Source organism: Ipomoea nil, unplaced genomic scaffold (assembly GCF_001879475.1).
Source record: "Ipomoea nil cultivar Tokyo-kokei standard unplaced genomic scaffold, Asagao_1.1 scaffold0382, whole genome shotgun sequence".
In the NCBI taxonomy this organism is placed as follows: Eukaryota; Viridiplantae; Streptophyta; class Magnoliopsida; order Solanales; family Convolvulaceae; genus Ipomoea; species Ipomoea nil.
The window spans coordinates 2492408-2506458 of NW_017616810.1; the positions used below are offsets into that span (position 1 = coordinate 2492408).

The 14051-nt window shown below is 33.1% G+C and overlaps 1 protein-coding gene and 2 non-coding genes across 6 annotated transcripts; 2 read left to right on the top strand and 1 right to left on the bottom strand.

The window, feature by feature from the left end:
- Window positions 1-1004: 1004 nt before the first annotated feature.
- On the bottom strand, window positions 1005-5672 carry LOC109172031 (U-box domain-containing protein 45-like). 4 transcript variants are annotated; one of them, XM_019321167.1, is made up of 6 exons: window positions 5436-5672; window positions 4692-4787; window positions 4058-4243; window positions 3699-3806; window positions 2128-3305; window positions 1005-1955 (listed from the first exon to the last, which is right to left on the bottom strand). In XM_019321167.1, exons 2-6 carry the CDS (start codon window positions 4740-4742, stop codon window positions 1169-1171), a joined length of 2310 nt encoding a protein of 769 aa, XP_019176712.1. In that variant the 5' UTR covers window positions 4743-4787; window positions 5436-5672; the 3' UTR covers window positions 1005-1168. The 4 variants fall into 4 exon arrangements, with proteins under 4 accessions (XP_019176712.1, XP_019176713.1, XP_019176715.1 ...); XM_019321168.1 differs by having other exon boundaries at window positions 4692-4807; window positions 5436-5670; XM_019321170.1 differs by lacking the exon at window positions 4692-4787 and having other exon boundaries at window positions 5436-5669.
- Window positions 5673-13610: 7938 nt separating this feature from the next.
- On the top strand, window positions 13611-13693 carry TRNAL-UAA. Its single transcript has one exon. It is a non-coding gene; the product is annotated as a tRNA-Leu (tRNA).
- Window positions 13694-13780: 87 nt separating this feature from the next.
- On the top strand, window positions 13781-13863 carry TRNAL-UAA. Its single transcript has one exon. It is a non-coding gene; the product is annotated as a tRNA-Leu (tRNA).
- Window positions 13864-14051: the final 188 nt, after the last annotated feature.

The following is a 14051-nucleotide window of genomic DNA, read 5'->3' on the forward strand; positions in this document are numbered from 1 at the left end:
CAAATTTAATTTGAATTAGAGTTTTTTTTTAAAAAAATTAGAGTTAAATACTTGATTTGGTCTCTCGACTATTAGGATTTCACCACTTTAGTTCTCGATTTTCAAACTTGCTTAATTTCATCCTCAACTATGCAATTGTTAACCAAAACGGTCCTAATCAAAATTATTTTAATTTGGATAAAAGACTAATTTAGGTAAAAAATTATATAATTGAGGATAAAATTAAATAAATTTGAAAGTCGATAATTAAAATGGTAAAATCTTAATAATCGGGGAATCAAATTGGATATTTACTCTTTAAAATTTAAATTAATAGAAACATCCAAGCTGGGCATAATTTCCAAAAAGGACTCAAAATTTTGTTTCTCACGGAGGTTACAAACCTCACCAATAACATAATTCATATTAATAAAGATAACTTAGATGACAGAATCATGTTCTACTCTCTGTTTAGTGTCTTTAGCCTAGAAAAATCTTGCTAAATACAAGTTGAATTTATTTTTCTCTATTGACCCCTTCAAATGATAAACAAAATTATTAAAGATATATGATTTGCGGGTCATTATTTTAATTATTACTATTTGCTGTTAAAACAAAACCTTGTAAATTGTAATTGTATTGATATAGTTATCATTTTGTATGTTTGAAACTTAAGACTTCTCATAACTTCTGCCTTAAGACTAATGGATGAAGTAAATCAGGGGATTATGCGCCTCAACTAGCTAGTAAGATTCGTATGTGCCTCAACTAGCTGGTAAAATCTGTATGTGTCTCTCTATTGGATGGGTAAGACTCAAAACCAATCTGTATGTGTCTCTCTATTGGATGGGTAAGACTCAAAACCTATATCGCACCATTGCTAGCTAAGTTTATAAACTTATTTTTATTTTGATTGCTAAGTTTATAAACTTATTTTTATTTTGATTAATTGACCAGTTGAATTGTGTCCGGTATAACTATCATTTGTTGAAAAGAGTAAAAAGAAAAACATGGTTCAGAGCATATACGTGTTGGAAACTTTAACCGGTTGGCTATTCTAAAACGGGAGAGGAAAAAAAGATCCATATATTACAACTGTACATCTCTTTTTCTGAAAGCTAAATAGCCTATTGGGGACAGGTGAATATATATAAAAACAGAGAGGATTTTACAGGCTAAACAGAATAATCTAACACTGGTATACAGAAAAACTTTTGTTCTTCCACAAAAAACTCAGAGCTTTTCCAAGTTTTCTTTTCGAGGTCGACTTGGTCAGTGGTTTCGGGTTTTCAGCAGGCGTGGCAGAATCGCTGTCCTCAGGCTGAGTTGTCTTAGCTGCTGTTGAGGGTTCTTTCTGTCGCTGTTCGCGGAACAACATCAAGAGCTTCTGAGCTTTCTGTTTTCCTCGCATCGTTCCGTTCACAGACATTGATACCAAAGAAGGTATCACGCCTTCTTGGAGGACCATCTGGCTGCATTTCTCGTTTCCATTGCAGAGTAATACAAGACACGCAGCAGCTTGTTCCTGTTCCGGAGGCTCGCCTAAGTCCAAAATAGACGAGAGCCTGCTGATGAGGCCGGGAGCTGATATGATTTCATCTTTTGCGGGCTTGCTTGAAGCCAGGTTGATAAGAACAGCTACGCATTTTTCTGCCCAGGCATGATCATCGGAGTGTGTCATCACAGCGAGAAGACCATCAGTTATCCCGGCTGACATAAGGTGCGGTATGTTGGTTGGAAGGGTGGAGAGGTTAAAAAGTGTGTGGAGAGCATCCAGCTTGCACTGGGGATCAGTCTCTTGCTGAAGGACCCCGATCAAGAAGGGCACAGCTTCGCTGGTTCCAATAACAGGCTTGGCTTCTTCGTGGCCGGAAAGGTTCAGGTAGAGGGCCGTTGCTGCAGCAATAGAGCTAGAATTAGCAATCATTTTCTCCAAAAATGGAAGTACTCCGGCTGCCAACATCGTTTCTTTGTTTCTGAAAAGCAAGTTGTAGAAGTTCATTAAAAACTCTTTCGAGCTTCGTGACAAAGGCATAAAAGGAAAACAAAACACATTGACTTGAACACTAAAGAATTGAATAAGCAGGACGTTTTCACCATAAAAGCCTAAATCTATAATTCTAGAGCCAATTATATAAAATATCATACCTATTATTATCTACGCCAAGGTTGAAGAGAGCCATGGCTCCAATTTCCTGAGCCATCTCGTTTCTAGCTTGGACAGCAGACTCCAAAAACAGCATCAAAGCCTCAATAAAACCATTTGCCCCCATATACATCCTGACTTCTTCATCATCCTTTACCAAATGTCTTATCTGTTCTACCACTTTGCACTTTTTCCTTAAATCAACCTCTTGGTCTAAAATGGCTAACAAATCATCATATCTTTCAATGGCATTAGACTGGAATTCATCGTCAAGTGCAGAAGAATCTACTTCGTTCCCTTCGGCCTCCTCAATGATACCACTATCCTCCAAAGGGACCACCTTAATACCCTTGAGCTTGCAGGAGCCAATGCTTTCAATTGATTGGGAATTTGCAGATTCACTTTGAGAAAATGCCAGCCTCCAGTAGTTGAGGTCAAGAGACTCAGGTGGGCCATCTGGAATAGGAACTCCATTGTGTTCACACCAACTAGCAATCAAACCTTTCACACAGTAATTAGAAGTCAAACCAAGATGAGGAAGCTCCTGTTGAGTTTTAGGGCATGTGTTGTGCCCATCACTAAACCACTTCTCAATACAAACCCTTTCATATGTTTGCCCAGAAGCAATAATCACTGGGTCAAACATTAGGTGCAATGAGATTGGACACCTCAACTCTTCAGGAGGGATAGGCATGTGGTCTGATCTCCCAAAGTTCGGTTTGAAATTAAAAGAACTCAGCTTTGAAAGTTGGCGATCAAAGGCATGGACATGGCCTCCTGGTCCAATACCATCCTCTAGAGATCCCTGAACCGTTGGAGAGCATGGCGTTGAACCCTGTGAATCATTGTCATCTGAGAGTTCACTTCTAAATAACTTTGAGTATTTTCTTAGTAGGTGCATCAGATAAGCAACAATTGACTCCTTCCTTTTGTCTTCTTCAGCCTGTGCTCTTTCCATGAGTTTTCTCAAAGCCCTTCTTTCTCTAAGAGCTGCCCTTGAAGAGGTAATACCAAGTCTAGAAGCAGCCTGGTGAAAAGTTTCAAGTTCACTATTGTCGCTCTCATTTCTATTGAACTTCCTTCCTTGCTGAAGTAATGCAATTATATCATCACCAACCTGTTTCTCAATTGGATCGATTGAGAACTCAATCCCCTGAAGTTCACTTAGAATTGAAGAAATCTGAAACAAGAGAGATTACAATTAAAATAAAGCTACAAGTAGTGCTGACTTCTGAAGTAACTGACATAGAACTATGAGATATACTAACAGTAGCTTATGAAGAACCCAAAGGAAATATGCAGATTTGGACCATAAAAGAACATATTAGGGAGTATTTGGAACTGACAGGAACAAACACTCAACAATTGGACCAAATGAAGTATATGAAATAATAATTATTGGTCCCAACCAATGATCAGAGAGATTAAAGACACCACGTAAAAAAATGCACACGCTTAGTTGTATTCTTTTACCAGAGAGTTTTTTTAAATAAACTTTAAAAGTCAAATTAATTTTTCTTTTTGTTAAAGCAATATTCTAGTTAATAAGCTGAGAAATAAAGATGAATATTACCTGACAACCAATGGTTTGTGGAACTATATCTTCAACCCGATTTAGACCATCTTGAAGAGCACATCTTGATCTCTCAAATTTAAGTACAATAGAGTCTCCAGTTATTGCCTGATCAAATAAAAATATCAGTTCACATTTTTTAGAAGGAAAAAAAAAAAAAGGGAAAACATCCTCCATTGCATCAGATGCCAGAATTATTGTTAACATATATTCTATAGCTCCAAATTACTAAGTAATAATAACAATGCACAATAAATCAGTGAGAGTGGCAGTTAGACTTGTAGCTAACCAGTGCCACAGAAGCCTATTCCCAATATGAACATTCACTGCTAGACCATAAAAGGATGCAATGTCCTTACCAGGTATAGTTTACTGCATTCAGCACAGTGCTGAAGAATATTCTTTGTCTTCTCAAGGGCTATATGCAGAGCACACAATGCCTGAATACCTGTAGTGCTTCTTGGTCGAGCCGCTTCCAGTTCAGGAAAAATTCCCAACACTTTTGCATAGATGGCAGATAGACTCTTGCACATTCCTCCATGTAGCTGCACTAGTAACCACATATTCATCACACACTTGACAAGCAAGAAATGAAGAAAACCCAGAGAAACATCCAACCAATATTCACTTAAATAGAGAGAGAAAGATAGAGAGGATAAACTCTCCCGAAACAGTGAAACATATAGCACCAGGTTCAATGGGAAACTTTTGACCTTAAAATAAAATTGAGTAAAAGGTAGCAAAGAAAGAATTTTAAAGGAAGCTCATATTCAACAAATCTTAACTATTTGAAATTTTTTGCTTTCATAGGTCTACGAAGTATTCACCTCATAGAATAAAGCACATCACATTCAACAGTCCAATGTTTTAAATGAATAAATCAACAAATACAGGCCACTTCCAAGAAAAAACAGAAATAGAAAATTTTAAATAAAAAAAATGAAAATCTGAGGAGGCAAACAAGTAACATCATAGTCATTACACAGCGCATACCTTAGGTTCACCAATTGAGCATAAATTTTCTTCAACCTCAGAATTATCCATTATTTCACATTTAACACAGAAAAGAACAATCCTGCCGCTTATTATCTGCGTGCCAATAAACCAATCTGAACATATTAAGTTTTTGCACCAGGACCATAATAATCAACAAAAGACAAACAAGCAATCATTATTTATAAGTTACTTCAGCAAAGGATTCTATTTCCTTAGGTGTAAGAAGTGGAAAGACAAAACTAGACATTTCAAAAACCACATACAATAATGCAGCCACAGTGTATATGCTGCAAACACCACAATTTGACAATTAGTCAAACTTGTGGAACAGAAAATCCCATGTTTCTAAACTGAGAAAATTTCAGAAAAATGAAAATAAACAATTATAGATTGATAACAAATTATTAACAGTCTGCCTTTTGATTCAAAAACTAATGATTTCAAATCAAATCAAGAATTTAAACAGCATTTTTACCTAATTGATTAGCAATCACATATTTCGATTCACCAAATAAACTATTTACTAAAATTTCAATCCAACGAGACAGACAAGCACAATAGAATGAAAAAGACCTTCCAGAGCTCAACAAATCACATTACCCAAAAAAAACCAAAAAAATAATAATAAATTTGCTAAGCTTAAGATAGTATAAAAATGAAAACAAAAAATAGCAGAAAATTCAAAAGCAGAAGCATTTCATTTCTGATGACGGAAGCTAGGGTTTGGAGCTCAAAACTCACCGAAATAAACAGAACAGCATCAAAGGAGGCTTCATCAACGAAGCACTAAGACAGTAATGTGTGGTCGCAGTAGATAATATTCGAATATATATACATGTATTGCTAATATAGATATACGACGGAGCTCAGTATTCAGATCAAGAGATTTTTAGAGAGAGAAAACTGGGACGCAGGAGAGAGAGAGAGAGAGAGAAGAAGAGTGCTTTTTCAGGGTTATTAAAGAAGAGAGGATGAAGGAATAGAATTCATGAAAGAGCCATCAGAGTAGTTTTCTTATTACAGAGGGAATATTTAAATTATTATTTAATTTTGGGGGGTCAATTATAAATAAACGGTTCCTGGAGGAGGGACCAGAATTGCAAATTATTACCCCCAAAGCCGAATATCATTATTTGGCCATACTCCTCATTTTTTTTTTTTTTACATCCACTATTGAGAATATATTGCACCAGGACTATGTGGTCTAATGGTACCCGGGTTGGACTTCCATTTAGAAGATTATGAGTTTAAGCTTCAGTGGAGGCGTTATTGGTTCTTTGTGTTTCAGTAGGTTGAGAAAGTATATGAGACGATACTACAATGTAATAGAGCCAGTAACTTTCAAAAAAAAATTGAGAACCTTTTCATAAATCGCACTATAAATAAGGGCTCGAATTAAAAAGCTAATATGCACTCTGAGAGAGTGGTGTTAATAATCGAACGCATATGTATCTAAGTACGAAAATCATATTTTATCAACGTAGTCACCTATTTTAGAGCATATTATCTTTTTTTTTTTACCTATTATTGTAGACAAAATTCTAGTTGCGACCAGCTTAGATAAACGTCATATTGTATTACTAAATGTTATTATTTGAAAAAGACGATAACGTAACGATAACCAACTTCACTGACGTCCAGATCTAATATTCAATCTTTGCACATATTTCGATAGGTATGAAGACAAATTTCTAGACAAATTCAATCTAATTTGGTCTTGATCGTAATATGATAAAGTTGCATCTTTGTCCAAAGTTCGGATAGAGATAGACAAAGATTAATAAGATTCAAGGTTGTCAACTATTGATATAAACGACGGTTGTGTAATCTAAACACTCAAATAAAACCCAATGACTATCCAATGTTAGGTTTGTTGCTTATATAATACTTCGTACATGGGTTAACGAGTAAAGTATTATATTTTCATTACAAAAAAGTGTTACATATTTAATATTTGTCTCATTACTTTCATATTGGACGATTTAACATAAGATAAATTATATTTTAGAGCATCTTGAAGGTATACTCTACCTTTATGCCTAATTTAGCTTCCGTAAATTATATCGTGAATTATGGTCCACCATGTGCATTGTAGATGTACTTGCAATTACATATTATATACATGTTTTAACCTTTTGTTATAAGTTTTTAATAGGTAAATTGTAAGTAAATAAACCAAAGTTACATAATATCTCAATTGTATTTAACACAATTTTTTTGAATGTGTATTTAACACAAATTGACTAATTTATTATTTAAATTACTTATTACTTTATTATTATATACAAAAAATTTATCTGCATATAAAACTAAAATAAAATATATGCACATTCAATATTCTCATTAAATAAATTTTCTTAAATTCTATATGAGAATAAATTTCATTGGAATATTTCTGATCGGAACAATAATTCTTAAAATTCTTGGAGCCAAATTGGGCTGATACGTCAATTTCGTCACCCCGGCACACCGGCCGACAATTGCCGAGTGCCGACCATCCGAGGTTGTCGATATGCACACCTGTAAAAACCCTGCTCCGTTTTCCATTTGTACCCCTTCCAAAATTGAAAAGATTTTTCCTAATGCGGCTATTTCTCCGTTACTCAGTCAATTTAAAATCTTATAGCTACTAATTAAGTAAATTATACGACTAGTTGGACTGGGAACATTCCCTTATCTTGTCATTTATTCGCTACTCTAAAGTACACTTTAGATGAAGTATGCAATTCAATAGACAGTTCTCAGCTTGGGACTTTATAGCTACTACTATATGTGACTAACTCGACTGGGATATCCCTTCGCTATTGTTTAGTTATCTTTTGTTATTTTTTTTTTTTTTTTTATCTACTACTATACGTGACTAACTCGACTGAGATATTCCTTTGCTATTGTTTATTTATCTTTTGTTTATTTTTTTATTTTTAATGATTGAAATTTTATTATCGAAATATGTTTAAAATGTCATTTTTTGAATGACACTAGCTCTATTACAATGTAAATATACTTTCTCAACCTACTAAAACACAAGGAGCTAATAATGTCTCCACTAAGGCTCGAACTCACAATCTTCCTAATAGAAGTGCAATCCAGGTACCATTAGATCACATAGTCCTAAATGTTTAAAATGTCGTTAATTTACAAATTTAGTTAGGTATACAAATGTGAAATGAAGAAACGTATGATATGAATGTTAGAGAAGCATGCAAATTTAAGAAACATAAATGTGTATTTGTACATTTTTTTATATGCATAAATATTAATTGTTTACAAATTTTTATTTATAGGAGTGTTTGGTAAATATTTGTTAGATGATTGTGTTAGTGGATTTGGCTAGTTGATAACATTAGCTGATTGTAGAAAAGTGTTTGGTAAATTAGCTATTATATAATAACTGATTACATGTAAAATGACTTTCTCAAAAAGTTTATTTAAAAAAAAAAAAAAAACTATTTTAAGCAACTTGTTGAATTTTAGCATTTTGGAGCAATAAGCTGTTACAAAAAAACAAATTAATTAAACACTCATATTGATTGTTTAACCAAATCAAACAGCTAATAGTGATCAAATAATCTAAAATTGACTGATAAGCTAACTATTTTACCAACAAATTATTAACTATTTAATTCCAATTCCGATATAACAACGCAACTGCACCTAATTCAAATGACGTTTCAATTATTTCTAAACACTAAAAATCACTTTTTGTCAATGATATTGTTCATGGAAAGTCATTTTCATTATGATTATATTTAATGTATTAAAATAAAACAAATAATCAATTGTAATCAAACACTAACTAAAAAAGGTGGTCAAAATGGGGAATTTGAAATTCGGAAAGTACCAACAGGCACGCATATATTATTCAATTTTAATTAGTGGATTTTGACTGTTTCATTCTTCCATTTTTAGGAGATTATAAGTGGAAAAATGAGTCAATAGTGAATAAGCATGCAGCAATAGACTACTAGATAGATATAGTGAGGTATGACGTGTGATATTTTTCGTAAAATAAGAAACACTTGCCCACATGAAATGTAAATTAATTACCTAATTCTAGTATTATTTCCACTCAACCTATTCATTAAAGCTAGATTACATGACTCAAGTTATTAATTAGAAGCTAGATTACATGCATGTCTTGAAAAAATAATCTAGTAAAGGAAGTCTGATTTTTATATTCATGCATTTCATTCTTATAAACACCCCCTTGATCGAATTTGTCACACATTATTTTTATACTACGTGTAATTTGTGGGTATGACATAGCTAGTAGTGAAGTTTATATAGTACACACAATCAGCTATGAGTTTCTCTTGCCACAACCGCATGTCCCCACCCCCTCAACCCAAAAGGCTAGATCGATAAGTTTAGTGAATACAATTTTTTAGGGAACCTCGAGACAAGTTGATTAGACTATTGGTTAATTTGGTAATTCCAATGAGAATGACATATTGGTCTCATAAGCTGGTTTATCTTCGTGCAGGAAGATTCATTAATTTTCTTTGTGCGGTAGCCTCAATCAACAAGACGTTTGATAACAATCAAACCTGCAACTTTCAGTTATGAAACTTATGCTCTAGCCATTTAGTTACCCCTTTGACTATGTGGGGCTCGTTAAGTAGAGGGTTATGTCTAATCGTGACTTTGATTGTTTTTATTTATTTTTGCTATCTTCTTATTCTTCTTTAAAAAATAAAATAATAAAAAAGAGTTGATTTAAATGATAAATAATATATAAAATGGAATAGAGAGTTGGGGAAAAAAAATCAATACAAATCGTGTTGCGTAATTTGCGTTATTGGATATTTGTTACTATTATTAATTTATTACTAATATTATTATTATGGAGTGGGGGGCAGTTTTGTAATTGCACATAACGCTGCATGCAACATTAGCGGTAGTCGACATCCCCTAGTCGTGCGGAAAAAAACAGCGGAATCCGGAACGTGTCCATCCGGCCCCGGATCACGCTCGTCCACGTGGTCATGTTTTGGGCCATCGATTTTCGGCACGGCAGTAATTACGTTGGAATCTCAAAACCTCAGATCCGAAATTCTCGGCCCCCTTTCTCTTGTAATTTTACCCTCCAATCCCTAAATTTTCAACCCATAAAATGTCTTTTTTGCCGACGCTGACGTGGCAATATGATTCACACACATTTTGTATTTAAACCTCACCAAGTCACAATCTCTCATATTCTCATGATTTCGTTTCACTGTGGGTCGTTAAGACATCGACATCTTAAAAAGGAGATAGAATTATGAGGTTCAAAGTTATTTAATTTTTTAATTATAATTTTTTGTTTCTTAAATGTAAGAATTATATTTATATATATATATATTTTTTACTTTTTCTAACAAACTAACAAAATTTTTTTTTAATTTTTTTTTGAGTATTATTGACTCTATTATAATTTTACTATCTGTTTTTTTTAATCTTTAATTAGTTACACGTGCTTAATTATTTTTAGTTAGTACTAATGATTAGGATTTATTTATTCATTTATTTCATTTTTCATTTCTCTATTTTTTATTTTTACAAATTTTCAACTACACTTTTAAAAATTAATTTTCAACTACATTTTTAAATTTAATTTTCAAAAATTATATAATTACAAATTTAATACACTGATGTTATAATGAAAAGTAACAAACATTAATTAAAAATATTGAAATAACATTAATAAATAAGTTAGAACTATTTAAATTGAGTTATTTTAATTGTTACAAGTCTGATTCTGAAGGACTTGTGTTTAAATTGTTGTTTGCAAGGGAAAAAAAAAAACAAAAACAAAAACAAAGAGGAGTCGAAAAGAAAGAAAACAAAAAAAAAGTAGGTGAACTAAAAAAGGAAACCGAAGAAAGGGGAAATATAATGACGAGATTGTGAGGATAAAAATAATGAAAAAAGTTGAAAACATGAAAAAAAAAAAAAACAAAAAAAACAAAGAGGAGGAAAAAAGAATAGGAGGAGAGGAATAGTACTAGGTATTGGTATGTATTATTCTTCTACAATAGTTATGCCATAATTATCAAATTTGTTACTTTCTTCAAAAGAAGTGTGACGTTTATACAATTTTATTTTGAGTTAATACTCAAAATCGTTCTCGACTATAGTGGTTTTTCTCAATTTCGTCCTAAACGACTTTGGTGACCTAATATCGTCACAGACTTTTGTGTTTCGCTCAATTTAGTCTCAGATTTTTGTGTTTTTGCTCAATCTAGTCCCTCATTTGTTATTCTGTCCATTTGGTGTTAAATAAATAGATAATTCAGTAATTTTAATATTGGCATCTCTTTACTCATAGACATGTGAACTACGATTTTTTTTTTTTTTTTTTTTTACGAATTACTCCAGAATTACTCCTAAAACTGCGAATATAAAATTTGATTTGCAGGTCCAGGAGTAAATCTGGGTGTAATTCGTACAAGAAAGAGGAATTTCGCACTTCACAAGTTGAAAGTAAAGAGAGATCAATATTGACATTACTGAATTGTCTCTTAATTTAACACCAATTTGACGGAATAACAAATAGAGGACTAAATTGAACGAAACACAAAAGTCTGGGATGATATTAGGTCACCAAAGTCGTTTAGGACGAAATTGAGAAAAACCACTATAGTCGAGGACGATTTTGGGTATTAACTCATTTTATTTTTTTTAAAGTCAAGAAGAAGAATTGCTCTCATCGAGATCATTAAAGCTCAATAGCACATCTCATGCACTCATGCTCATAAATTTTTTTGATACATTAATTTTCTCAACGTAACTTATGTCAAATTAATTCTAAGTCCTCATAACCCATATTCAAAAATACTAGATGAGATAAATCGTAGAATAAGTAGTTTCCATTCTACCTGTACATTATGTGCAAAAGAAGTTTTATCAAATTTTCAGGTTTTCGGTCTCTGATCTCATGGCCATAATTTGGTTCAATATGGTCTAGTTCAATTCGGCATAACTTTCTTCCAACGTGTGTGCATGTATCTAGTCATGTTGTATAAAATTCAATTAAGTATCATAACTAACTCATAAATGAAGGAAGAAATATCAAACCTAGGCCATCATTTTCATGCCATATAACCAAATGTTGTCTTCCATTTATATTTATTAGGACTAGTATTAGATTTTTGTATTTGAGCTATTATATCAGATAAGAACTGAGAGAAACTATATTATATGAACAACGATTACAAGTTACAACAATACATAGAAGGGGATATATATATAAGAGAAATCATATGAAGACTAAGATAGGGAGTCAACTCAAATACAAAGTCCTAATACTATTCACTAAAAAGAATATTTTTCTAAATATACCTCTCTATGAAGTTGTCAAAACAAGCTAATCAAGCCACTCATGCCCACCCCATCCAACAATAAATGTAGGGTGAGGTTTGATTTTCGAGATCCTCAAAGAGGAGAACTTTAAACCAGTGTTGAAAAAGACACTAGCCGCCTGCTAGGCGCCCAATTTTTTATTTTAATTTTAATTTTTTTTTTTAAATGGGGTTCGGCCGCCTAGGCAGCTGACCGCGGAGGAGGCCGATTTCAGTGTTCTTCGATGCGCCCTAGCGCCTAGGCGCGATTTTTACAACATTGCTTTAAACTCACCCCACTTTGATAGTACTAGTTCTCTATACAGTGCTCATACCATCAAAACGGGCTAAATTTGTTGGACCGACTTGCAATAAAGATTGGACAAACTTTCATTTGCTAACGTAGCGGGATTTAAATCCCGCCTCGTTAGCACGCTTTGATAGTAGTACCTCTTTGTGCGTGGCTCATAGCGTACCCATCACTAGTTATTAAAATGTTTCCAAAAAAAAAATTAAAATGTTAGACATGGTCTTCAACCCACCAGCCTACATTAAATGCATCAAACAATTAAATGTGTTTAAGGGGGATGAAAGCATGAAGCCCATACAATAATTTCCCCTTTAAGAACGGTCAAAGGTCACCATCATCATCAAAACCATGGAAGCATGATTGAGGTTTGGGCCCTTCATCCTTCCATGGATGATTAGATTCCAGTTTGGTCTCTGGTTGACTAGCAAAAGCCTCATTAATTTCCAGTCTCCATCTAAATAGCTCATTGCCTTCCAATTATCCAAGTGCCATCCTACACCATTTACATATCATGTAGAGTCACTCTCAATACATGTGTACATTCTTTAATGTGAACCGAAAATTACACAAATTTTGTCCAAGAACTATGTAACAGATGCGTTGCGAAACAAAAAAGGACAAAAAAAGTTTTATTGCAAATTGCAATTTGATATGCCTCTACTATACGAACATGAAAAAAGACGTGTTTATGATTAATACCATTAATTAACTTCAATATCGTTGTCATGTGTGTGGACCGAAAATTACAAATTTATGTGGAGAATTTTGTATATTGAGAGAAATTTTTATATCAAGAACCCAAATTAATCTTCATATACTAATAATTTATCTATAAATTTACACTAACTACGCAACTATAAGCAAAAGAATAAATAAGTTGTATCACAATTTATATATATATGTCGCTATATAAACATCACATAGAAAAAGAAATGCTCTTCTGTTATTCCTGAATCAAAAATTCAATCTTCATCTATTGATACTGGCTATACCCAGAAATCTACACTAATTATTACACAACGTGAATCGAAAGAATAAATAAGATTAGTCACAATTTACATATCACTATAAATATGAAAATATACACTTTTAGGACTTACAATATTATTGTCATATTTTCTTTAATATGAATTGAAAAATAAAAATTTTGTAGAGAATTTTATATGATTGTTACCGAGAGAAATTATTGTATTAATAATTCAAATCATCATCAAATAATGATCTGTGCAGTTTTGTGTTGGGAGTCTTTAAATACATGTAATTAAATTTTACATCTTTTATCAATCAGCTGGTTTGCCCGAGAGGTTAAGGGGGAAGACTTAAGATCTTCTGCACATAAGTGCGCATGGGTTCGAACCCCATAGCCAGCAATTTCTTTTGTAATTTTGTCTTCTGCCTATGATTGTAGTATAACTTACCTAATCTATATATTTTCATTTTACATCATTTACCAATCAGCTGGTTTGCCCGAGAGGTTAAGGGGGAAGACTTAAGATCTTCTGCACATAAGTGCGCATGGGTTCGAACCCCATAGCCAGCAACTTATTTTTGTTATTTTATCTTCTGCCCATGATTGTAGTATAACTTGCCTAATCTACACAATCCATAATGGGCCAATAGATTGTTGGATGGACTGCATTCAATTCTTTATATATGTACTGGGCCTTATGGATCACAGTGGCCTTTTACTCGACATCTTCTCTATGGGTTGTTTGTGAATTCTCTTGA

Excerpts from the sequence above, each read along its gene's own strand:
- LOC109172031 (XM_019321167.1), bottom strand. The coding sequence starts at position 4,742 with ATGGATAATTCTGAGGTTGAAGAAAATTTATGCTCAATTGGTGAACCT. Across the intron at positions 3,807-4,057 it reads AATGCAGTAAACTATACCTG|GCAATAACTGGAGACTCTAT; the intron begins GTAAGGACATTG and ends TTATTTGATCAG. Across the intron at positions 1,956-2,127 it reads CTTGGCGTAGATAATAATAG|AAACAAAGAAACGATGTTGG; the intron begins GTATGATATTTT and ends CTTGCTTTTCAG.